The sequence below is a fragment of the Pseudorca crassidens genome, chromosome 14 (genome assembly GCF_039906515.1).
Source record: "Pseudorca crassidens isolate mPseCra1 chromosome 14, mPseCra1.hap1, whole genome shotgun sequence".
Lineage (NCBI taxonomy): Eukaryota > Metazoa > Chordata > Mammalia > Artiodactyla > Delphinidae > Pseudorca > Pseudorca crassidens.
Window position 1 is genome coordinate 79,287,733 of NC_090309.1, and position 27,521 is coordinate 79,315,253.

General features: G+C 34.9%; 1 protein-coding gene across 2 annotated transcripts; it reads left to right on the forward strand.

Moving 5' to 3' along the window:
* Positions 1–27,521, forward strand: RAD51AP2 (RAD51 associated protein 2). 2 transcript variants are annotated; one of them, XM_067703932.1, is made up of 4 exons: positions 4,743–7,887; positions 8,240–8,323; positions 12,426–12,569; positions 27,066–27,521. In XM_067703932.1, the coding sequence occupies exons 1-3, from the start codon at positions 4,743–4,745 to the stop codon at positions 12,542–12,544; spliced, it is 3,348 nt and encodes a 1,115-aa protein (XP_067560033.1). In that variant the 3' UTR covers positions 12,545–12,569; positions 27,066–27,521. The 2 variants fall into 2 exon arrangements, 1 of the variants encoding a protein (XP_067560033.1); XR_010934276.1 differs by lacking the exons at positions 4,743–7,887; positions 12,426–12,569; positions 27,066–27,521 and adding exons at positions 1–117; positions 10,102–10,286.

The window sequence follows — 27,521 nt, forward strand, 5'->3', positions numbered from 1 at the left end:
CAGCAAAGAATCTTTTAATTGATGCTGAAATTTATTAGACCATCGGATGAGTGTTGGAAATAGTTGAACATTTCCAGCCACCCCCGCCGCCCTGGTTTTTCAACAGTGAGGGCTCAGGTAAATGATTATTTTTGAATAGCTAAATGTGCAAAAAATATAATAGTACGTTAATGAAATAATATTTAGAACTAAAGAAAGGGGAGCAGATGAAACTGTGGATGTCTAAACATACAACATGGCTGTAAACTGGAAGGACTTAAGATTTAAGTAAGGCCTGACATTACACTTTAGGCAAATGAACCAGCATAGGCCCAAGACCTGGAATTGTGAAAGGGCTTTATATATTTGACGAATGGTGAGAAGCTTAGAGCTGCAGGAAAGCTAGTTGTGTTGTGGAAGTATACAGAAGCTGAAAAAACAGTTTGGAGATGAACTATGAAGAACTTTGCATGTCGAATTAAAGAGCTTGTATTTTATTCTGTATGTATCAAAGAGTCAAAAGAAGTTCTTAAGTCAGGAAACATGTAACATGTAAAAAGATCATTCTTTTTACTATTCTCAGCAGGAGATGATGAGGGCCTGAACTAAAGCTGAAACATTATGGATAAAGAAGAGAAGATTAATTCCTGGGTTATATTTGATATAGAATTAACCATATTTGATGAATGTCTACATAGAGGTTGGGTGATGGGGAAAGACTATAAAAGAGAGAAAAAATTAAGGATAACACTAAGAGTCTCTAGTTTAGGAGAGTGGGTAGATAATGATGTCATTAATGAAAATTGACAGTAAGGAGGTGATTTAAAGCTTAAAGTATTTGCTTATACATTGTCTCATTTAAGACCATTTTATTAAGTTACAGTTGTTGCTCTGCTGAAAGGTTAATTGCATATGTGGATATACAGAGCACCATGATTTTCTGAAATATTTTTCCAACTAGAACTTCTTAGTGACTTGATAAAAAATGCTTTTGGTGTTATTTATAGCCATATTTATTTTAAATATTTTTAGTAAGTGATATTTTCCTCTTTAACCCCTGTATTTTGTTTAAATATTTTTTAATAAACTTTTTATTTTTATTTATTTTTGGCTGTGCTGGGTCTTTGTTGCCACGCGTGGGCTTTCTCTAGTTCCTGCAAGCCAGGGCTACTCTTCGTTGCCGTGTGCGGGCTTCTCTTTAAAGTGGCTTCTCTTGTTGCGGGGCATGGGCTCTAGAGCGCAGGCTCAATAGTTGTGGTGCACAGGCTTAGTTGCTTCGTAGCATGTGAGATCTTCCCGGACAGGGCTCGAACCCATGTCCCCTGCATTGGCAGGCAGATTCTTAACCACTGTGCCACCAGGGAAGCGCTGGTTTAAATATTTGTGTTAGTTGTTCTTATTAAGTGTTTAAAATATATTTGATTATCTTGTCAGTCTGAAATAAAGTGTTTTTTTTGGGGGGCTGATTGGAAAAGACATAGGTTTAGGTTACATCTAATGACATATAAGAATAAATTCAAGAGGATAAATGAAAGGGAAACTTTTTGCGGTACACAGGCCTCTCACTGTTGTGGCCTCTCCCGCTGCGGAGCACAGGCTCCAGATGCACAGGCTCAGGGCCATGGCTCACGGGCCCAGCCGCTCTGCGGCATGTGGGATCTTCCCGGACCGGGGCATGAACCCGTGTCCCCTGCATCGGCAGGCGGACTCTCAACCACTGCGCCACCAGGGAAGCCCTGAAATAAAGTTTTAGGCTGAGTGTATTTATTCATCATTTACATGCTTTATTAAAAGACATAAAAGAGAAAATCTGTCCTGTTGAATATCTGCTCTTACCATGAAATTTAAATGACATTAATACTGGTAATATTTAAAGTCAATCTTTGGCTCTATGTTGGTATGATCTCAAGCAAGTCTCCATTTTAACATATAAAATCAAAACAAGAAGCTTAAAACACACTTAAGACACCACAAAATCCATTTGGATTGGTAAAGGTATAGTAATAGTACTATAATTACATTTTTTCTCATTAACTGAAGTTAACTGATGCACTGGGGATGTAAAAATGAATAGATCTTTGCCCTATTAACACAGAGTCTGGTAGAGGGGATGTAAACAGCTCAATACAATGTTGTAAGTGTTATAGTATGGTTGAAAATTCAGTTCTACAGGAACACAGATGAGGATACAAATAATCTTGCCTGCGGTTTGGATAGGGCAGGGATGAGGTAGAGCTTTCACAGTGGAGGTAGCTTTTGGGTAGAACCCTTTTAGGCTGAATAGGAATTTGTCAGGTGGAGAAAGAGGAGGGTATTGAGAACATGCATGAAAAGACAAGAAAATAACAAACAGTCTCGTGTAGGCAGCACAGGGCAAATTGTAAAAAAAGGTGAAGCCAAAAAAGTTAAGGTAGGATCTAGTTGTGAGGATCTGCCATATGGTGCTAAGGATACTGGACTTCAGGCATCCTGTGGTACTGAGTGAATTTCTGACTTAACTCTAAGGAGCTTTTGTCATATTTTAAGTATGAGGTTTATCTCATTCTTTCATTCCTTCAGAGCTGAACTGTAATAGGACACCAAGCTGAAAGGAATGACAGGTGCTGGCCTTAAAGCTCAGTTTACTGTTTTTTAAGGAGGTAGGAGTTTTCTAAGGAAGGGCGGGTAAAGTGCTATAGAAAAATGTGACATTTGAAATGGGCCTTGAAGAGTAGGGAAGATTTGAATGTCTCATTTATATTTTGATTAAGATGAGTTGAAGATCCAATTTTTTGCATTTCTCATAACTATTTGCAAGGTAGCGTTTTAAAAATAAAGGAAAAACACACGTAGTTTCAATAGGCATTGATTAAAGTGACAGTGGTCTTTAATGTAACGTGGAAATAAGTGCAAGAAAAGACTTCTTTTCCTGTCTTCATTGCTGTGTTTCTTCAGAAAAAAACAAAACAAAAACAAAACCATACATTTCTGTACACTTAAGAGCATCTTAGACATAGTTCTCAAACAATTGTTGAATTAAACTGAAAACTTCTGGGTTTATTTGAATTCTAGTCCTTAAACAATGCATAATTTTAAAATAATGGTGTGATAGAGATTTAAAAAATAGTGTGTTCTGGGGAAAACTAGCAAGATGAGAAAGAAACACCAAGTTAAAGATCAATCTAGAATCACAAAGCTATGGCATTTCCTATACAGATAGAAAGCTTATTTCTAATGTTATGTTAATGTACCAGTTATATCCACCTTGGCTATGCAAGTCAGTCTGGAGGCTGATTAAAGCGTAGAACAGAGTGCATTTGAATGGAATGTAGAACTGAGGAAAATCTGGGATAAAAAAGCAGTGGAACTAAAGATATATAGAAGCAGCACTTTGAGAACTCCCTGAGGCGTAATCTGAGCCACTGCCACATTCTTATTTACAGCATTGATGAAGTGCTTATACTTTAAGGCTTTCAACAAATTTAAGTAAACATTTCTCTGGAAGAATTCACAGCCAAAGTAATGCCTAGAATTGGATTCACAGCATATCTAAGTATTTACAAGACAGGAGGCTGATGAACAGTTTATTACCTAAAGTATTATGCCAGTCGTACTTTGCCATTTATATGCCTATGGGTTATGAAATTAGGATTCCTGTTGCACATTATTGCAGTCCTTATAATTTTTTTTTTTTTAACCAGGGAACATACAACTTATCAACTTTGAAACAATCATCAAGGGGACTGATGTTTTTGATTACTGAGCAGTAATTGCAAGTTTCTTAATAAACATTTTGAAAATCATTTTCTTCTTTAGAAGTACAACATTCACAAAAATCAGAATTGACTGAAGATAATAAATTGTTCTCAAAGCAGAGGAAAAAGAAAAACAACATCTACAAAATTTATTATGTGTGACTCAGAACACACATATGTATGATTATTCATGCTTGTAATGAACAGAATAGCTGAAACATATAATTTTTATCTTTAAGTAGTGGTATTCACAATATTGGGAAAGAAAACTCCACAGCGCATATGAAAACTTTTTTTTCTACAGTCTTAAAATGAAGATTAATAATTTATCTGGATAATAGTTTCTACACACGTTTTTTCCTCAAATATTCAGATCGTTAAGTACCAGTGCCGTCCTTTCCTAAAACACACTTCATGAGTGAAGTGGAAACCTGATTTTCAATGCCACTGGGGTTATTAAGAGCATTTTGGAAAGTTTATCCGCACACAGAGAGATTTGGTTTGGTGTTTACAGAACTGCATGGTTTTACTGGACAAGACGCTCGGGAGAAACTGTGGAGAAGTCGCTTCTGAGGAAAACACAGAGTTTTAGAATTAAAAAAATAAAGCTGTTTCAGTTCACAGATTTAAAAAAAAGAGATTCTGACTTTTCTCATTAATTCTACCAGAGGGAAGAAAAAGTTTCAATCGGCTACAACCCTGGCAATAGCAAAGGGCGCTAAAAATAGACAAAAGTAACAGTCCCAGGCGCTAGGTGCTTTGAGGGAGAGACTACCTGGGACTCGCGGGAGTGCGGTGGCTGGGGGCGTGGCCTAGGCCTGGGCCACGGGGGCGGGGTGGGGCGTGGTCGAGGTGGGCTAGCCGTGAGGCTAGGGCCGAGGCCAGACCTAAAGGGGCGTGTCAGGGGCGTGACCGAAGCGGGCTCGGGGGGTGGGGCTCTGGGGGGCGCGGTGGGGCGGAGCCACTTTGCGCCTGCTGAGAGACTCGAGTCTGGCCGGAGCCTCTGACAGCTTCCCTCAGTTCGCTGTCATGTCGTTCACGCAGCGCGCGCCGCAGGTTGTGGAGCTCGGGGAGCCTGCTTCCCCTGTACCGCCTCCTGACGACCCTGATTCCCCACCACCCCGTAGTAAGCGGCCCCGTCTTGAGGAGCCCGGTGGTGTTTCTGAGGCGGGCTGGAGGCTGCCTTTGGTGCCTCGCTTGTCTGAGGTGGAAAAAGCCTGGGAGTCGTCGGCCAGACCCTTCAAGGCGCTCCTGGTTTCAGCTAAGGAGATTTTTGATAACTCCACAGACTCGCGTGTGGAGAAATCTGTCGGTGAGAAGCAGATGTGTAATCTGGTATGCCAAAATAGCGGATTTGAGATGAAGAGTTGTTTGCGGTCTCTCCCCTCACAAAGTTTTGATTCTGGTTTGAAGGCTTCTAGAACGTCTTGTGAACCAGGGCTGTATGACAGAGAGTCCTTCGGTGTGCATTGCAGTGATAGATCTGGAACAGAGGCTGGTCAGCTGCCCAACGCCTCTATACATGATGGACAGGCAATTAAAAACGATGATGGAAAACGATATTTACTCCAGGGGAGAGACAATAGCCAGAAAGACAATAATTGCACAAAACAGACAGAAAATTCATTTTTAGATGTTACCTTTTACAAGGAAACCAAATCAACGTTTCATGATATTAAGAACAGATGTAAAGCTGACAGCGTTACGCCATCAAATAAAAAAGAAAATAGCATTTCAGCATCTACACTAAAAATATCAAAATCTCAAATCCAGCCCAGCATGGAAATTGCCGAACCCAGCTATTTCAGAGATAGCAGCACGATAAGTATCCCTGAGTTTCCAACTGATTTAAATAGCAAAATGTCTTCTGTCTATTTAAAGGAAATAATGAAGAAAAATGACAAAAATGAGGCATATGTGAGGGATTTCACAAACATTCACTGGTCCCAAAATAGACCTGATGTTAAGAAGCAAAAGTTACAGGATGATAAAAAAGTTGTGGATGCAGAAAATATTTTTTCTGAATGTTATGGAAGTAACCACCAGTCACTCAGCAACCAAAGTGTTTGTGCGAGAAAAAAAGACTTGATCAGTTTACACTACTATAATCACTGTAGTATCAAGTCTGATGCAATAGACTCTGCAAAGAATTTCACTATAAAACTAGAAAATGCAAATTGGGAAGAGGCAGAAACATGCCTGGACAGCTACATATCTACCAGATCAGAAAAATCGAAAAACTGGGACTGTAACATTAGACATATTTTGAGAAAAAATAGGAAAAATTGTTGGATTATGGGTAGTTACAAAACTAAATGTGAAAATATGAAAACAACTGGAGAAATATTGAATTTGCAACAATTATTAGAAACAGATCTTTTAAGCAAAGAAAATTATCACAATACAGAAGTCATGAAAACACATGAAGAAAAATCAAAGCCTCTCATGATAGAAACACTGGGTAGTCAAAAAGCTTCAATAAAAATTTTTTGGTTCAAAGGTAAAGGAGAAAATGATAATATGCTACAGTTGAGATGTTATACTACACAAAAAGACTTTCGTTTAAGCAGTATTTTTGAAAATTTCATTACAGGAATTTTTTATTTCCTTAAAAGTATTTCAGGAAATCAAAAAGATAATAATATCTTAACCTGGTATGGAATTTTGAAGTGTAAAAATCAAATTGATGTTCAAAATCTAATAACTAGGAATATGAATGTCAATAGAAATAATGACATTTTAAGCATATATTTACAAACCGGTGTTTTAGACCTTCTAAATATTATATTGAAAACCAACATAACATCTTTGCTCAATAACTTTGACTCTTTAACAATAATTGAAAATTATTCTAAATTAGAAGAGAGATGCATTTTCAAATGGGTAATATATTTGAATTATCAAAAAAACGTTACAGTGAAAAAACTTATCAGTTCCTCCAGTATGACAATTAAAAACATACACTTTCCAATTTTTGAAACATATGAAAAAATTCCCCTTTTAATGGACTTTGATGACATCGATGAAATTTTTTTGACAAAAGAAATTAATTACAAGAATAAGAGTTGTCCTGAACGACTCATGAGTGTGGGAAACTGGGTGCACTGTAGTCCTAAAACTGTTAAAACACATGTTAAGTCTTGTCCTCAATTTATACAGATCCAGAAATATATTAATAAAAATACTTATGAAATAAATATGCAGAACCAAGATTTATATTCTGAAGGAAAACAAAAGCATAATAATATCAACAGATTTAATTTTAAATGCATATTTGAAGATTTCTTCAATATTAGGCAGCAGGCTATACAGGCAAGCCACGACAAAAAACACAATGAACAAACCAATCTGACAACTATAACTCCGGTGCTAAATTTTGGGGACTTGATAAGTGAAATTGAAGAAAAAAAACGTGACTTAATTTTGAAGGAGGAAGTAAAAGTCACAGCACAAAGTTTAACAAACAGTTGCCAAGTTCATGAAGATATTAAGATAGAAAAGGAAGAGAAAAAGAGTTTTTATTCAATGGAAGGCATATTTTTTGTGCAACCAGTTTCATTAATGAATAAGAAAGTAGGTGCGGAAGAAACTAAATATGTTAATCGAAATAATGTAGCTGACAGAAATGAATCTGAGAATATTTTTCAAGAAAGTGAGTTAGCTAATTCAAAGCATTTTCATCCAAAGAATGACTCTTCAGAATGTTTTAATCTTCAGTTTGAAACTCATTTGAGTGTTGGGAACAATGAATGTTTTCAGGACTTATCTGCCAAGTGTTTATCAAGAGACGCTCTGACAACAGTAAACGATTTTGAGATGAAGAGTAAATTTGATTTAGTACTTGAAGAACTTCATATGTTTCATGAAATTAGTATGGAAAATGAAGTTCTAAGCACTGTGGAAACCAACAATGGGCAAGAAAATTACTTTGTAGAAAATGATGTTGTGGAGGTAAAAACGGAGATTAAAAAAGGTTTGAAAATGGGTACAGAAAACAAAATATGTTCATGTTCTTTGCTCTGTGATACGATAGCAGGGCCTAATACGCATGAAAAACACCAAAGTCTATTTAAATGGAAAAAAGTACCCAAAAATGGAGAACAGGAAGTTCCTAATGAATATTGCTGTCTAAGAACATCAGAGGAAGAATTACTCTACTCTACTACTAAGGAAGGTATGAAATTAGTCTTAAAATATACTTTCTGAGTTAAAAGAAAATGCTGCTTTTTTTTTTTTTTTCTGTGTAGGCCAAATATATAATTTTGGCAAAAAAGAAGATAAGGTATAAGACAATGTTTATTGATGCATTATTGTTTTTTTATAAAGGGTTGTTCAAACATTAAATAACATACTGAAGTTGATGGGAACAAGTGATGAAATTTTTAAAAGGAGCTTTGTCCTGTTTTACTTATCTAAATATTAGGAGCCAATGGGAGGAAATATTCCTGAAAAAGTAATTTTTTTATAGTATTAATATTTTATATAAAAGTTACTTTTTGCTATAACACATTGATCTTTATTTTTAGATTGTGAAAAACCTTCACCTGAAAGACCAGCTTTTTTCTCTGATGAATTTAAGGAAGAAAAATTTAATTATTTACTGAAGGGAGGTAAGATTTTTAGTTATTTTCTATAATACTTTCTAAGATGATTATTGAATTTTTGTACTTCTAGCATGAGGAAAATATACTTAGGGTTTTAACAAATAAATACAATGATTTAATACTTTTGTAAACATTAATAATTTACTGATGCAAATTCCTATAGTTAAAAATTAGCTAAAATTAAAATATCATTTAGAATGTAATTAGAAAATGCACTCTAAAACTGTTTAAATATTTGCAGTGATGCATTGCAATAACTATATGATAAAATAGGTGTTTTATATATATATATATATATATATATACACATATATATATATACCTAATATACACATCGAATGTATGTAACATTAATTAGCAAAAATGAAAAAGGCATTTATCTAAGTTGGATTTATGTTGATGTTACTCCCAATTATACATTTATTATCATTGTTTTCTATTCGTGAAAGATTATGAGGCTCTTTATATGTACACTTTATGTAGTGATTTTGAAAGAAATTAGCATCATTTACATATATTAACATGATTTAGGACTATGGCGTTTAAACTTGTGCTTACTATAGAAAATCAAACTGAAGAAAAGTTAAACAGCTAACCTTATCCTTTGCCTAAGAGGTGTTTAATATCAGAATGAGACACACTAAGTCTAATATCTGTTCTAACTTGTAGTACCAATGGGGGTGAGGTAAGAGTTGGATTAAAATTAAGGAATTATTTTCTCAATAACTACGTTTCCATTTGGTCAGAAATTGCTGGTATTACACAATAAGACTAGATCTAGAAATAATAATCATGTAGGTGAAGTATATTTACCAAAATATCTTCAGTCATGCATAGTTTCTCAAAGCATTTCTCCTGGCTTCTCATCAGTAGAATTGCTGTCCCTGGTACTTTTATTCAGACACTTCAGAATTGCATAATTTCCTCTTTTCTTAGCTTACAATGAAATACTCTTAAAAATTAATACAAGTCCTTGGAAGATCAAAAGCCCATGGGAAATTTCTTCTCCCACGAATAAAGGAAATAATTAAAGGAACAATACTCTCTAAGACTAAAAGCGGGATGGTGGAATTGGCCTGAAAAGGATAGGGGTTGTTTCTTCTAGGATAGGAAGAAAGGAAGAAATTGGGTTTAGGAACATATTCTCTGTCATCATGATGTTAATTGTGATAATAAAAAGGATATTTGAGGCAGATTAAACTATGTGCCTAAATTGGGAAAGAAATGTTACACTTGTTGGAAATATCTGAATCCATGATACTCTATTGTGGCTTCACAAGGAAAAGTTCCTCCTTGTTATAAAATATGAAAAATAATGTGTGAGGTCAGCCACAGTTATTTAATACTATGTTAGGATCGTTGTTTTGAATCCACTTTCAAAGTGCATAAAAATGGAATGATCCTGAGGCTTGTTAAAATCCATAGTGTAAGGGAAAAGTTGGGAGATACTGTGAAGTGGGGATAATACTGGACTAACTGCCTAGGGAGAGTGGGTGCCTGCTTATGTAGGGTGATTTTAAAGGTATTGGAAAACTTCTGATTGTACAGAAATGTTATTGATACCTACCCACTTGTCATCATGATGCCTCCAATTAAAGTTTTTACTACTAATATCTCCAGGGTATCCTATCTCCCCTTGTCTCTCTCTTCTCTCTTTGTGGTATGGAGAAGGCAAGTACTTTGAGCATGTTAAATGCCAGCTAGCCAGTGTGCCAGGTGCTTTATATATCATTTAGCACCAATACTTCTCTAATTTTATTTTATTTTATTTTTTATTTTTTTAGCGTTACGTGGGCCTCTCACTGTTGCGGCCTCTCCCGTTGCGGAGCACAGGCTCCAGACGCGCAGGCTCAGCGGCCATGGCTCACTGGCCCAGCCGCTCCACGGCATGTGGGATCCTCCCGGACCGGGGCACGAACCCGTGTCCCCTGCATCGGCAGGCGGACTCTCAACCACTGCGCCACCAGGGAAGCCCTACTTCTCTAATTTTAATGTGGATATATGTCAGCCAAAGAATGTCACTAGTCACCCAACTCTACAAGGATTGAGTCATTAGCCATTGCACTTGCTGACCTGTAGCACACCCTGAAAGGAGTTCAGGGCGGAAATCAGGAATGAGGCATTCTGTGCTCTGGAAAAACTGGCAGAACAGGCCTTCAGATAGATATTTTCAGGGGAAAATTGTATGAATCCAATTTCTTGCATCTTCCCATACTTAGAAAAGAACTAAAATAATTAACTAAGATATCTGTTCCTCCTGACTAGCAGTAACCTTCTACCAAGATGTGTGTCTGATTGCAGGTACCCCTTCTCCAAAATCGCATATATGCTGACCTCCTCCCTTACCTCTTCAGAGCTATCTGAGAGGCTGTATCTTGGGTTATGGTCCACAGTAAGTCCCCAAATAAAACTGAAACTCACAGCTCTCAAGTGAGTTTTTATTTCATCTGACATATGAATCAGTGTTTTATTAAATGATTCTGATTTTGTTGTGTGGTAGGCTCTAAGATTCTGCATTTCTATCAAGGTCCTAGCAAATGGAGATGCTGCTAGACTTTGAGTTGAGCTGGAACTTTGAGTTACAAGGCTTTAGAAAACAACTGATTTGGCATTATTTCTAAAAGACCACTAACAACGTTCATGACTTTTTTCTTTAACATTGATTTCTAAAATGAGCAATTTCTGGTATTATGCTTGGATGTTTAGAATTGTTACACAATACAAAGCAGTAAGTTAATCTAGTATATAGCAATAATAAAAGGGATCATTATTTAGTTTTTAAAAAAGGTAGGAAATCCAAGGAGACAAAGAAGCATATTCTTATAGCCACAATTTAATGACTGTTTAAGGTCATGTGCTTTGCAAAAGACCTGCTGTTGATACAAATTGGTTCAGTGATTTCCCATTTCCCATCCGTTGCAAAATTACCAGAAGTATCTATTGTATTAGAATGTGAAAGAGGAAAGCTATACTTTGAAAAAGTAATCAAGTAGACTAATCATAGCTTTTTTCTGAAACAATAATTTCATAATAAAGATGTACACTTAGCATAAATTGCTGAAATTACCTAATTTATAACCAAATCTAGTGTATCACTCATGATCCAACAATTTTATTTTAGACCATCCTTTTTCATTTAAAAAAATGAAAAAATCTAGCAATACATTTTTCCTCTTATTTTTATAATTAACTTTATAATTTTAATGTTGAATAAAATATCATAAACTGATTTATAGCTATTTTTGTGTTTTCTCTCTATTTACATATAGCTAAATTTTGTATTGTATTTCATTATTGTTTACATAGATACACACAGATTCTATTTGATTCAGCTTAATAGAAATCATGCTGTTTACCTTTTATCATATTTAACGTTAGGTTGATTACACTGTTTTTAGCATAATGTGCTGTTATGTTAAGGTCACACTAATTCATTAAAGCTTGATACATTTTTAGCTTTACATATGTACCCTACTGTTTATTTTTTAAAAAGTACTCAAAGTAAGAGGTATTTTGTTAATGAGAGGTACTCATTATCAAGAGTAATTGATTCTGCTTGTTTGGTTAACTGATTTGGTAACATATATACCTCCATGAAATGTTTTGAACTTTTTAGAAAATGTTAGTGTGATGTTAAATAAAAACTTCAAAATTAGAGCCCTCCATTGATACATGACAGATGAAATACATTTGTGCTCTATTATTGATAATAATCTCTATTAGAAGCCAAATGTAATTATTAACAGTATAGTCTAGTAACTTCTAATAGAAAAACAACATGGTCTTTACAACCACTACATCAAGTTAACTTTAAAACCTATATAGTTTTTGTTGTTGTTGTTAGGTCAGATTTCCTGACTGGAACGCTGATTTTATTTAGCTGCTATTTTATTGTATGTTTGGCAAGTTACTTAAATTTTTTGTGCTGAGTTTTCCACTTTTAAAAAATGGAGATTGGAGTAAGTTAAGTAATGCATTCAAAGCACTTAGCTCAGTGACTCAGTAAATGTTGCTAGTATCATGATTAGAAGTTAGTAAAAATTTTTAAGCATAGAAACTATGACTGATTTTTACTCCCTTATGTACTTTTATTGTCTTATACTTTTAGGTGGTAACTTTTCATATGGAATTTCAAGACTACTACCTCTTAAGACATGCAGTCGACCAATCAGAATTGGTTTGTCAAGAAAAGCTAAGCTTAAACAACTTCATCCCTATCTGCAATAAATATGTGACAAGAACTTAGAAGAAGGTATTGGACTTTAATACTTCAAAACATTTCACATCTATAAATCTTCTGTTTCTTTCTTTGGATAAATGCTTCCTTCCAGCTTAGGAGTTTTGGGCTTTCTTTATTATAAAATATGGAGAGGGTTTTGTGTGTATGCATCCAATGTGTGTATCTACCTTTAAATGTTATAAAATATTTCTTTAGTGTTTCATATTGCATTAACAATATTCACATTAAAAAAACAATGTTCGGGGCTTCCCTGGTGGCGCAGTGGTTGAGAGTCCGCCTGCTGATGCAGGGGACATGGGTTCGGGCCCCGGTCCGGGAAGATCCCACATGCCGCAGAGCAGCTGGGCCCGTGAGCTGTGGCCGCTGAGCCTGCACATCCGGAGCCTGTGCTCCGCAACGGGAAAGGCCACAACAGTGAGAGGCCCGCGTACGGCAAAAAATAAAAAATAATAAAAAAACAATGTTCACATTAAAGGCTTTTCATAATCTTATAAAATATGTCAACTTATGTTGACATAAGTTTATGTATATAAAGCTTTTGTGGAGAACATTGCTAGTGTTTATTGATTTCTCAAGAGGATCTATGACTCACAAAAAGGTAACGAACCACTGTTCAAATCCACTCTCCCTATTTTTAAAGTGAAAAAAAACCAGAAGTGCAAAGAGGATGGGTACGTTTTTCAAGATCACTTAGTCAGGATTGGGATAGAGGCACTCTGTTCTGTAGCAATTTTTTCACCTTTCTTTGTATTCACTTTCTAGTTTTAGTTTCTCCCTCCAGAGTCTATCTTTGGCCCCAGAGCAGAATTATGATCATGTAGTTAATACCTACTATTAACTTGTTTATTCATAAAACAAAAATATTTTGATACTCCTGCTACTGTATTAGGCTCAGTAATAGAATACGTAAGAAGACATGTATAAGACTGGCCTTGTGGAGCTTAGTTTCTGTACATAGAGGAAATAAATGATATACATAATTTAAAGGTAACCATTAGTAGAGTAATACTTTTCAAAACGCTTGGCAGAGAAATAACAATAAAGTGGACTACTTAGCAAAAAGTAAGGAAAGAGGGAAGCATCAAGAAAAGATAAAAATCAAAAAGCATACAATGACAGAAGGAAGACTGACGTATCACTTCACAAAATAAATATGACTGGATTAAATTATTGTATTACAAGCCAAGGTTCTCAGACACATTAAAAACCATTTCAAACTCAGCTTTATACATTAATTTTGATCCCTCCCCAGGTACTTTCTAACTTCAATATCCTGCTCTAATTTCTGGTTTTCCCCCCAAGAACTCATCACCTTCTCACACACTATATAATTTATATCTTGCTGGAATACAAGCTTCTTGAAGACAGGTTTCTTTCCCCTCCCCCCACTAATATATCCCAAGTGCCTAGAATAGTACCTGCCCCTTGTAAGTACCCATAAAATATTATTTGAGTATACGAATGAATAAAGTTCTATACCTGCTCATAATAGCTATGTCTTTTTGAATTCTTTTTTTTTTAATATTAATGTACTTTTTTAATGAATTTCTAATTCTTATTTATTTATTTATTTATTTTTGGCTGTGTTGGGTCTTTGTTTCTGTGCGAGGACTTTCTCCAGTTGTGGCAAGCGGGGGCCACTCTTCATTGCGGTGCGCGGGCCTCTCACTATCGTGGCCTCTCTTGTTGCGGAGCACAGGCTCCAGACGCGCAGGCTCAGTAGTTGTGGCTCACGGGCCTAGTTGCTCCGTGGCATGTGCGATCTTCCCAGACCAGGGCTCGAACCCGTGTCCCCTGCATTAGCAGGCAGATTCTCAACCACTGCGCCACCAGGGAAGCCCTTTTTGAATTCTTAATAGCTTTATGATCTTGGGAAAGTCTTTATATCTAAAAAGGGGATAATAATATCTCATGGGATCATTGTGATGATTAAATGAGCTAATACATGTGATATATTTATAACAGCTCTGATAGAACTCCTCAGTAATGAATAACAATATACTGATACATAGGAAATACTCAATAATTAATAACTATTTAGAATGTTTGACTTGTTCTTTAAGTTTTTTCCTATATCCTGAATTAGGTTATCTTTAGGAGTATGCCTATTCCTTTGAGTCTGATGAAGATATTCCTTTAACTTTTTTTCTACATAGGTCCTCATCTTCCTTTTCCTTCTTTTTATTATTATTATAAGTCCCATGTTGGATTTTTCTTTTATCTTTATACAAGGCAGATCTCATCACAATCAAGGTTTGTCTTCACAAACCAAGGTTTGTCCTTTTCCCTATTCCTTGTTGCTGTGTGTGAATACTGAATTTTGTTCTCATATAAGTTTCTCTAGGGCAAGTTTTTGTGCCTCCAGTCTTATTCCTAATTTTAGGGTTTTATATATGCTTTCATTCTTTCTCTAATAAATAGTAGACAAATTTACAATCACTATTGGTTCTTTCACACTCTGAACTACGTGGTAAGTTTAAATTCCTAGCACATACTGCTGCAGTGGTTTTCCATGCCACTACCCCACTACTACTTTGATTTGTAGAGCTTTTCTCATTAAAATTTTGATGAAGATTACACCTCCTCAAATGGAAAATTTGCTCGTGCTAGTGTCATTACTCAAGTACACCTTCCCCCAGTACCACCTACCCAAACACACATATGCACACAGAAACAGGCCCCACCTTCCCTCTTATCCCTAGTTCTGTGAATTTTTGTCTCTGGAATTAGAAAGTTGGAGGATAGGAGGGAAGTAGCATTTTGGCTCTTTTGCTTTTGTCTTCATAGCCAGGTTTGAAGAGTCTGCATTGAGGGCTATGGTAGAAGACATTTAAAATTGAAATCCACCCTCTCTCCACATTGTTCTTTTTATGTTTGTTCTTAAAATGTAAAAGTTGAATGCTTTCAGATCAGAAGAAAAATATTCAAAGGATGAAAGCCACTTCAAAAAATACTTGCTTTTATTCAACCTTAGAATAAATCTCTGTGTTACTTCAGTTTAAAGTAACAAGCTTTTGGATGCATTAACAGTGAGCATGAGAAGAGAAGCAGAGCCTTCCATTAAATCAACTTGAAAAAGTTATGTTGATAGTCAGTGCCTTAAGTATGCAAACTTCCAAGTTAATGTCATCCATTTAACATTATTTAGTTAATCAAAATAGAAAACAAAATATGTAGTAAAGTTGATCTTTAGTTCCATCTAAATGGCCACATGAAAGGATATTTGTAGAGTCAGCCATCAGTTTGGGGAAATTTTCTAATAACAGAGACATTATACGTATTTACATAGACATACAGTAGTTTGTGACAGAATTTATACTACTAAAAATTATCCTTTGCGCTACAGGGACTAGGATATAAAGATACCAGAAGGGTTCTAAATTATATTTTTTCCATATAGTTGTAAAATATATCACTGAAGCTATCCTTCACATATTCCCATTTCATGTTTTTGTTGCTGTTGTTTTTGTTTTTAAGCACGGGCACATGCTATAACAGCAAACTGAGAAGAAATAGTCATTAAACTATTTTACCTATCTGGGGTACCGGCAAAAGAATAAACTCATAATCTAAAAGTCTCTACAATTATGTTTCTGTAATTTAATAAATTTTATAATTTTGAGCACACGTAATTCAAAAAAGAAAAAAAAAGAAGAAGCCTTGGGCTTCCCTGGTGGCGCAGTGGTTAAGGATATGCCTGCCAATGCAGGGGACACGGGTTCAAACCCTGGTCTGAGAAGATCCCACATGCTGCAGAGCAACTGAGCCCATGCGCCACAACTACTGAGCCTGCGCTCTAGAGCCCACGAGCCACAACTACTGAAGCCTGTGCGCCTAGAGCCTGTGCTCCACAACAGGAGAAGCCACCGCAATGAGGAGCCTGCACACCTCAACGAAGAGTAGCCCCCGCTCTCTGCAAGTACAGAAAGCAATGAAGACCCAATGCAGCCAAAAATAATAAATAAGTAAATAAAATCAAAAAAAAAAAAAAAGAAGAAGCCTTGAGGACCTCTTCCCTTAACTTCACTCATAACTGTTTACTCAACATCTCTACTGTGAGGTCTAATAGGCATCTCAAACCTAACGTGTCCTGAACTGAGCTCCTGATATTTCCCCGCAAACCCCTCCTCCCACAGGCTTTCTCATTTCAGTGAGTGGTAACTTCATTCTTTCAGTTACTCAGGTTAGAGATCTTGGAGTCATTTTTGACATTTTTTTCTCACTACGCACAGCTGGCCCACCGCCAAATCCTGTTGGGCTTTTCTTGCCAGAATGATTGCAGTAGAGTCCCAGTTGGTCTCCTTGCTTTTAGTACTTGCTCCCCTTCAATCTATTCTGAACACATTAGCCAGAATGATTCTTTAAGATATGTCATAGCACATCACAACTCTGCTCAAAACTTTCCAAAGGTTTTCTGACTGACTGAGAAAACGCCGAAATTCTTACTTTCATGTACAAGGGTATGTGATGATTTGACGCTCTCAATTCCCTAAACTCCTCTCTACTATTTTCCCCTTCTTCATTCTACTGAAACCACACTGACCTTGTTTGTTGGATACAAAAGGAATGTCCCTCCCTGCCTCAGGGCTTCTTCACTTGCTTTTTTTTCCTGGAATGCTTGTTCCTAAGATACCTGTATAGCTTGCCTGCACTCGCTTCCTTAGAACTTTATTCAAATGTCACTTTCTCAGTGTGGCTTTTTCTTTCTGTTAACATTCATATGCCCCTTCCATGCTTTTATTTTTTCCTCCTTAATACTTTGCCATTAACAGACTATGTATTTTACTTATTTATCTTGTTTGTTGTCAGCCTTTTTCACTAAATTTTAAACTCTGGGAGGGCAAAAGTTTTTCTTATTTGTCACTGTGTTTCCAGTGCCTAGGAACTGGCTTGACACAATAAGTATTCAATAAGTGTTAGCTGAATGCAAGAATCAACAAAGTGAACAAGAATAGTTTTGTCTTAAATGTATCACTTTGATTAAACTTTTCTTCTTGAGGCACATGGTTCTGCGAGTTCTGGCATTTAAAGTTCTCTTCCCTCTTCTTTGCTATACTTTGTTGCATTTTCTTCTTGAGCCAAAGATGTCAAAACAAAGCTTGAATCTAGATCGCTTACTGTGTATCTTTCTTCAGAAATTCGGCTGCTTAGCTTGTCAGAATGTTAAATGTCTTCCTCTTTTTTTTATGAAGAGAAAAATAAGGTAGAACAAAGTAAAAGCATATATAATTTCTAAATAATTTTGAAAACAATTATAAAAATACTTCTCAAAATTCAATGTCCTATCTCTTATCCCATTTAAATTTTTTATAAAATCAGTTTAATACATTTAAATTGTCTAAGTACGTATTCCCTTCGCATTAGTAAAAAAAAAAGCTATTAGAACAAGTTTTTTATTTATTTTTGCCTTTTTATTTTTATGTTTTCCTTCAAATAGTCTTTTAAATTTTATTTGTTTTTGAAATGTTAATATCTAGACATGGTACAAAACGTAAAGGGTAAAGAAAAAAAAGAAACAGTGAATATAACTCCTTCTCTTACTTTTTGACACTCAGCGATCTGATTTTTCTTGATGGAGGAAACAACTGTTAACAGTTCCTTGCCCCTACATATTTCTATGAAACAATAACTTTTTATTATTAATAAGCACATAAAGTATTTTTAGTTGTTATCTGTTCTGTAACTATACTTTTTTTTTACAGAATACTTAATAAATTCAATAATGTATGTATTTCAACATGTTAAAAATTTGAGATTAAGAGGAGAAAAAACTTAATGCTAAAGAAACTGAAATATGAAAAGTCAAATGGGTTTACTGTATCTGACATTTTGACTAAAATAACCATTTTTAAAGCAACTATAGTAATTCTGATTTAACTTTTAAAAATAGTCTTAATACCAATTTAACATAATATTTATATTTCAATAAACATAATTTTATTGACATACTTAATTACATAATCCGTATGTCTCCTTCTTCTTAAGAAATCTTTGTGATTGATTCTGCTGCCTGGCTAATTGCCGTTGCCCTTTCTTTCCCTTATGTCATTGCTCTACATTCAGTAGCTCCAATTCCTACTCAGTTATTTTGTAATCTTCCATGTATATATATATACATATCCCTTCTCTTCTCAGAGTCTTTATTTCTCTTTGTCCTTCCCTGCCTCCTTCACTAGAAAAAACACTCTTAAGAGTCACTGAGGACTTTGGCCATTTTTCAGAGTGCCTTTTCTCTTATTTCTTTGCATTGCTAGCTGCCTAGCACCTATGATACCTTTGCTTTGTGATAATACACTACCTCTTATTTTCCTGACCATACTATTTTTTTTTAACTCTCTGATTTTTAGATATAAGCAAACTCCAAAGTTTAGCCCATAGACTTTTGCTTTTTACTTCTGTATTGTGTTCCTTAGAAGTTTCCTCAATTTGATGGGATCATTTACCATACCAAATTTATGGTTTAGGTGCCAAATTATATCTTTCTCAAATTCTAATTTCAATTGTATAACAATAATAAAGAAACCTAATATCCATTAGATGTATGAGATGAGTCAGGAGCTATTCTAAATCTTTACATATATTAAATCATTTAATCCTTAAATAACCTCACAGATTTCTATCTCTGTTTTACATTGTGAGTTTAAATAACTGGTCTAAGTTCAAAAAGTATTAACTGAAAAATTAGAATTTAAACCCAGGCAGCCTGCTTCAGGGCCAAGGTGCCTAACTGCTATCAGATACTGCTCTAATTTCCACATTGCTACAGGTCAATAACTTCAACTCATATCCGAAATCCTATCAGTCATCATTCACTCTTCTACCTGACATTTATTTCGTGCTATCAAATCCTGCTGCTTTCTTTTCCTAAGGAGTTCTCTGACCTATTCATCCTTTTCCATTCTTTTTATAATGTGACTTGACCTAATGTAACTTTCTGGGTGATCACCCCACAGCTTCCCTATAACTAAACTAGTCTGTTAATGCTTCACTTTCTCCAGCTAATATTTTCCCATTTTACTAATGCTCTTTCCACTCTTAAAGTGCTTTCCTCTCTTACCTATTTAAATCTTATCCAGCCTCACATTACAATCTCTATAATGCTTTCTCCAACTATTTGAATGTGTTATAATTACTATGAACCATAAATAACATTAGCGCTTTCTTTAAAAATTCACTCATAAAACATTTATTACACCTGTCATACTATTTATCTCTTCACCTATCTAAGCTTGTGCATAGGCATCATATTAGGAACTTCTTTTTAGTCTCTAGAGCACTTTATCAGTGTCTTGTATTCAAAAACGTTTATTGATTACATGCTGAATATTAATATAGCATTTATTTCATGATTTTTTATGCTTGGCTTTGTATTTTTATTGATAAATCTACTAAGTTTGTAGCCTTTTTAGTTTGCAGAAGAGAATATAGCTAAATCCAGTGGGGCTTTTTGACATTTTTGTCTTTGGCTGTTTCTTGCTTACTCTGTCTCCCTCAGAATTTAGGCCAGCTTCAAAGCAGAACCCAACTTTTTCCTCACAAGGCTTGTATAAATGCCTTTTAAAACAAACAACACCTACTTAAATTAATTTACACACTTTTTTTAAAAATTAATTAATTAATTTATTTTTGGCTGCATTGGGTCTTCGTTGCTGCGTCCGGGCTTTCTCTAGTAGCGGCGAGTGGGGGCTACTCTGTTGCGGTGTGCAGGCTTCTCGTTGCGGTGGCTTCTCTTGTTGTGGAGCACGGGCTCTAGGCACGTGGGCTTCAGTAGTTGTGGCACGCGGCTCAGTAGTGGTGGCGCACGGCTTAGTTGCTCCGCAGAATGTGGGATCTTCCCGGCCCAGGACTCGAACCCATATCCCCTGCATTGGCAGGCGGATTCTTAACCACTGCGTCACTAGGGAAACCCCTTATTGTTTATTCTTGATAACGCTGATTTTCAGCAAAACTTTATGAAATTTTTATGTAAAAATCAATGTTTTATAAAATTATATTTTGTGTCTTTTAAAGTTTGTTTCACAAAACAATACCACACAAATCTACCACTATTCTAAATGCTACACTTGGAATGATTACCCTCAGCATTACTGTTATTGTCATTATCAGCCATCAAGTACCTTTATGAGTAGGACAACTTGCTATAGGACATATGGACTTCGTGTGAATAACCAAAATTTAGAGGCAGCTTATTGTAATGGGGCAGAACAAAGGGTTCTTTCATAGCCTGCTGGGTGGATCAGGGTCTTCCAGCTGCTACTTCATTTTCTAATCAATTTAGTAGCATTTTGCTCAAACATTTTATATACTTTCACAAAATTTCTCTACACATCTAAATCTCCTCCTATTTTGGGAGTGACAAACTTATGGATAGAAAATTTTAATTTGCATGTTGCAGAGTGGTATAGAAATTAGCTCAATGTATAATTCTGTGTACATACTGATTTATTTCTCTAAAACAGACTTAAATCACATATATTTTTTAAACTTTTATTTAATAATTAAAACTTTTTTGACAGGAAAGAAATTTCTTTAAGTGAACATATTTTGATTAGAATGCCACAAAGTTGGACTTGCATCTAGGAATATTTTCGAAGGTGCTGTATACATAGAAAGTGTAATAGCACCTACGATTCACAAATATACAATGTTATAAAGTTGTATGCAGCTGAACATGTGTTTATCTGAAGAGATATAACACTCTCATGCTAGATTAAAACTCTTATTAAGAAATGAGAGTATAGTTTTATAACCATTAACATTTTTTATAATACTAACTTAAAAAATTAATAGACTTATTTCTTAAAATAGTTTTAGATTTACAGAAAAATTAAATAGAAAGTACAGAGTTTTTGTATACTACTACCCACTCCCCCTCCCCAGTTTCCCTGTAACATTTTGTGTTGCTGTGGTATATATGCTATAATTGTTGAACCAAAATTGATACATTAGTATTAACTAAAATTTACAATTTACATTAGAGTTCATACTTTGTGTTGTACAGTTCTGTGAGTTTTGTCAAATGCATAAAATCATGTATTCACTGTTATAATACCATACAGAATAGTTTCACTGCCCTAAAAATCCTCTCTGCTCCACTTATTCACCCCTCTTCACTCCCCCATGCCCACAACTTCTGACAGCCACTCATCTTTTTACTGTATTTATAGGTTTGCCTTTTCGATAATATCATATAGTTGGAGTCATGTTTTACATATTTGCACCCTGGCTTCTTTCACTTAGCAGTATTTATTTAAGGTTCCTATAATCTTAACTTTTCTAGCTAGGGATCTTATATGAGAAGACTTATGTTTCAAATATCTTAGGCCTTCACCTTCTATCAATACAGTTTCTTTCTCGGGAAAAAGGGACTAATTATAGTTCATTTTAAATTGTGGCTGTGTCTACCTATCAACTTCTGAAAGTGTTTCTCTCATAGATTTTCTTTTTGGGGATTTTTTAAAGGAATTACACTGTCAACATTAACAAAACCTTTTCTTTTTGAACAGAGACATTTCAAAGCACTTTAAGCCAGGACAAAATTGCTCCAAAGGAAATTTTATCTTCTATTTTGTTAGCAAGAGCTGCACTTAGGAGCCAAAATGCACCAGAGACTAAATGGTCAACGTTAAGATGGAGCTGTAAAAGTCTATGCTAGGCCTGGAAAGTTTCTACTAAGTGGAAATCAAAACCACTAACCAATATAAGGGAATATTTTAATGTGTTACTTTTGTGATGTATAATGAATGCCCTATGATGTGCTGCATGGACAACCAAATACTATTAGTAATTCCAATTCTGTGACTATATGAATGTTAATAACCATCAAGTATTAACAGAAGTATGTATTAACAAGTATGTATTTAGACCCAATAAATGTCCATCAGTTTGCCGACTACTGTGTGGAATATTCACGTATATATCATGGTTCCAGATTAAGAGAGTATACAAATTTAGCTAATAAAATCTAAGAGGCAGGTATAGCCATTATTTTGTAATAACTTTAAATGGAGTATAACCTATAAAAATATTGAATCCCTATGTTGTACACCTAAAACTAATATAATATTGTAAATCAATTATACTTCAATAAAAAAAATACACCCACCACCACCCCCAAAAAATCTTAGAGGCAAAATCCATTGAACAACTAATATAATAGGAGATTTGAGATTTCATTCTGACTCTCTCTGCCTGACCTTGAATATGTCATGTAGCCTCATTTGGCTTTCAAATGTTTCTTCATTTGGTATATTGTAATCACTAAAATAACTTCTGATATTCTGTTGTTCTGCAAATGAAACACCCTGTGGGTTACTTATTGGAAATAAAAGGAGAAATACCAAGAGGGAAAGATATTGAATGTAGATAACAAAGAATGTGAAATATTTTTAGGTACTTTAGCAACTTTTAATTGCTATTAAAGGATGATGGAAAAGAAAAAGAATAAAGATTTAGGGTAGTGATCATCATTATCTCTCATGTATCTCAAGTAGGAAGTATATGATCTGTTTCCTAACTCATTCATTTATTCATGCTCTCAACAAACATTTACTGAGGGCATATGATGAGTTTGGAACTGAATAAATGACCTCATTTCTATAAATCCTCTCATTTGTAAAACTCAGATCGTATTACTCATCATTCTTTCTATACAGGAGCCATCCTTTTAAGGGAACCTACCCATGGAATGGTTTAGGCCTACCTGACTTGTAAGGAACTCCCTCTTAAATTAATTACTATTCTATATCATAAGAATAATTGCTTGGATTTTCTGAGGTCTTTTATAAAGACAATACTATGGAAGTGATCTGTTTTCCACATCTGAAAAAAGAAGTTTCAGTAGCTCTAAAGTTTGTAATTATGGGGACTAGTGGAGTGAAGTAAGGGTTATGTGATCGATTTTCATGGGACTAACATTAGAGATAATATACATGAAATGTCTAGCACAGCTCCTGGTACATAGCAAGCATGTAATTACTAATAGTTATTATTATTAATATTTTAGAAAGGAGTTTTTATCATCACTTATAGGTTATAAATAAAAAAGTTACTAATAGGGTATCCTGCCTTAAAGGATTCCACATATGAAGCATAGGCTGAGGAATATTTACCCTTATGCTTTGAAGTCTGCATTTGTTTTGAATATTTACTTTCCAGGACACTTTCTTTATTAAGGCACAATTCAACCATTATACATGTTTGGCCAATTCAGTTTAACATGTGTAATGTTCTGTGCCAGGTTCCATGGAAGTCCTTTTACTATAAAACAAATTTAAAAAGGATATAGCAGTTTTTTTTATTGCAGTAAAATATGCATAATACAAATTTACCGTTTTAATCATTTTTAGGTATACATTTCAGTGACATTAAGTACATTCATGGTGTTATATATAGCACTTTTGAACTTCTCTTTATTTAAAAATATTTTGCTTAGTTTTCCTTCCTTATCACATGAGTGACATCATAATTTCATAACAACAGAAGGGAAAAAACTCTCATATTTGCAACTCTTTCCAGTTTTTGACTCAAACTGATTTTATGGTAGAATTCTTAGCTATGGCTAACACATTCCTATGTGTCTTTGAAAACTGCTTGGGAATTTGTTAGAAATTGGATGTAAAGTTCCTTTGCTTAACAGCTTTTTCTTACAAAGACAGTATATCAAGGTGATAAGTTTTAAATTGAGATAGAATTATGAAAGTAATTGAGATTATACTTGAAATTAAATTTGCAAAATAGTAACTAGTTTATCATTATCATCCTTATGTGTATTTGTATAGATTTTGAAAAGTTTATAGTGCATTCTATATTTTGTGTCATTAAATCTTCTTACCAATCCATTTTCATCCCCATTCCAGATAATGAAACTAATGTTTAGTTTAAGAGACTTTTTCAAGTAAGCAGATTATAAGACTTTAGATCCTAACACAGTACCTGTCACATAGTAAATGCTGTTGAACTGAAATGAAGGCTAATGCTCCTTCCATTAACTTTATAACTGCTGTCTGCTTTAATGTTGCTTTTCTTCTTTTCTTCCTTTTATTCTCCTTTCTTTTGAGTGCTACAGTATGCAAGACATCAGGATAACTCCTGGATATACAATGAATATCAAATTTGGTTGCTCTCATGAGGTTGACAACCTGGTTGGGGAGATACAGGAGTTATACATTTAAAAGTTAAATAAAAATAAAGTCAATTCTCTTTTTTTTCTTAAATCTCACAGACTAAGTAGAAAGGAAGAAATCCAAAAAAGTAGAGTTAAGTACCTAATCATAGTGCATAGCATCTTTTTGTTTTTTTTAACGCTGTGGTTTTCTTTTTTTTTTTTTTTGAAGATGTTGGGGGTAGGAGTTTATTAATTAATTAATTATTTTTTGCTGTGTTGGGTCTTCGTTTCTGTGCGAGGGCTTTCTCTAGTTGTGGCAAGCGGGGGCGACTCTTCATGGCGGTGCGCGGGCCTCTCACTATCGTGGCCTCTCTTGTTGCGGAGCGCAGGCTCCAGACACGCAGGCTCAGTAGTTGTGGCTCACGGGCCTAGTTGCTCCGCGGCATGTGGGATCCTCCCAGACCAGGGCTCGAACCCGTGTCCCCTGAATTAGCAGGCAGATTCTCAACCACTGCGCCACCAGGGAAACCCAGTGCATAGTATCTTAATCTTTAAACGTTAAAACATTTCTGCATGTTTACAGTTCTATTTATGAATCTATATTTTGAGTATTCATAATTTAGGGCATTAGCTAAAATTTAATGAAAATGTTAAATTTAATTTCCTCAATTAAAAAATATTTTTATATTAAACATTAAAGGCATGGCATGACATTAAGTGATGGTAAGGTTTATGGGCTCTTGATGAACTCTGAATATCTTGTCTCCATTACTCATTAGTTAAATGTTAGCACCTTGCCAGTGCTGGGTTTTAAAAAGAAGATTGCAAATAAATGAGACATTAATAAATCTATCAATACATGAATATTTAACTCAGACATATAAGATTATGTAATAGTTTAAATGTTGCACAAAACAATCCATTTATGTTCATGTCCACATTTCTTGTCACTTTAAACATATATGTATATATTTTAACCATAGTTTTATTTATGCTGAAGCCTAGCTTGACAAACAGGTGGAAAAGTTTCTAAATTTATTACATTGAACATATAATTTAAAAAATTAAAACATGACCTTATTAAAATTTTTTTCAAGTCATCACTGGACAAAATAGAAGTAATGTCATATTTGACAATGTTCTTATATGTGAGAAAGGATTTTATTTAACATTAGTTAGTCCCTAAAAATGAGTTTATGATGAATTGATTATTACCTCATCCCATTCCTAATTGCAGATTTATAAGAGGTAAAATTTATTTAGTGATAGGAGTTCAAAAAACATTTTAAAAGGATTGTTGAATAGATAGATGCAATATTCTTTAAGTTTAAAAATTTTTCACATTCCTCGAACTTCAGCCATGAAAGTCTTTTCAGTTTTGGAAATTCTGACAGAATATGCCTGCCTTAACTTTCTATTCTGAAGCAAAATGGAGAAATAAAAGTATTTCTCCTGATAACTATGTGCTAATTTTCAGTTTCACTGATGTTTAAGAGTCTATGTTGAAAGTTCTTCTTTCTGATCTAATACTTAGTTCTTTAAATATTTCCCTCTGACTTGAGTACTATGGGAAACGTGGACCTCTTTCTCTGACATATGGAGACATAATCAGCAGATTGGGTTTTGGTTTTTCGGTAGAAAAGGAGTCGGGCAAGAGATGAAAATAAATGCAACGTTATGACTTTTGGTTACATCATGCCCTGCATTTCCAAAAAGAGTGTGAAACAAATAAACTGAAAGCAGAAGCAGCATATTGTAGCAGAAAGAAGCATGGGGTTTTGAAGACAGATAGATCTGGCTGCAACTCATTATAATTTCTTAGATTCTCTGTTTCTTCATCTCCAAATTGTTGATAGTAAGGCCTAACTTTCAAGGTTTTTATCAGAATTATAAAGTTTGTAAGCTGTCCAACAGAGTGCCTGGTACATGGTAGGCATTTAATAAGTGATGACAATTAATATTTAACTAAGCACTGTCATGAACAGTTGCTCAAATACTTATTATTATTCATTAATATAAGAATAGAATTAACTTACTAATTCATCCAAAATATTTATTGGGTACTTGCTATGTATAAGGCACTGTTATAGGCACTCAGAATATGTCAGTGAACAAAATAGACAGAATTTTCTGCTCTTGTAGATCCTAAATGCTAATCAAGGCAGACATAAACAATAGACATTACAATTAAGTGAATTATATAATATGTTAGAAGATGTTAAATAAAAGCAGAATGGGGTGAGGGAGAGGGGCAATGTATGTGGAGGAGGAGGTTTTAATATTAAATAGGGTGGTCTGGGTAGGGGTCATTGAAAAATTAAGACTGAAACAAAGACTTGAATGAAATGAGAGAGTAAGATCTGACTTGTGATTAAAAGGATCACTCTGATTGTTGGAAATAGATGGTGGAGAGGAAAGAACAAGATAAAGATCTGCACACACTGAGGAAAAAGGCCATGTGAGGACACGCAGGAAGGGTGGCCATCTGCGACCCACGGAGAGACCTCTCACCAGACACTGACCCTGCTGACACCCTTATCTGGAACTTCCATTCTCCAGAACTGTGAGAAATAAATTCCTGCTGTTTGAGCCCACTCTGTGCTTTTTTATTATGGCAGCCTGAGCTGACTAACGTAGTTGGTATCAGGAGTTGGTTTTAGACATACTGAATCTGAGATGTTTATTAGATATCTAAGTGGAAATGTTAAGGGTAGGATAGGCTAGTCCGGAGTTTTGAAGCAACACCTGTTTTAGAGATTTAAATCTGGTAGTCAGCCGTTTATTCAAGGTATTTAAAACTGTGGAAATGGATGTGATAACCAAGAGAATGAGTGTAGATAGAGGAGAGGACTAAAGAT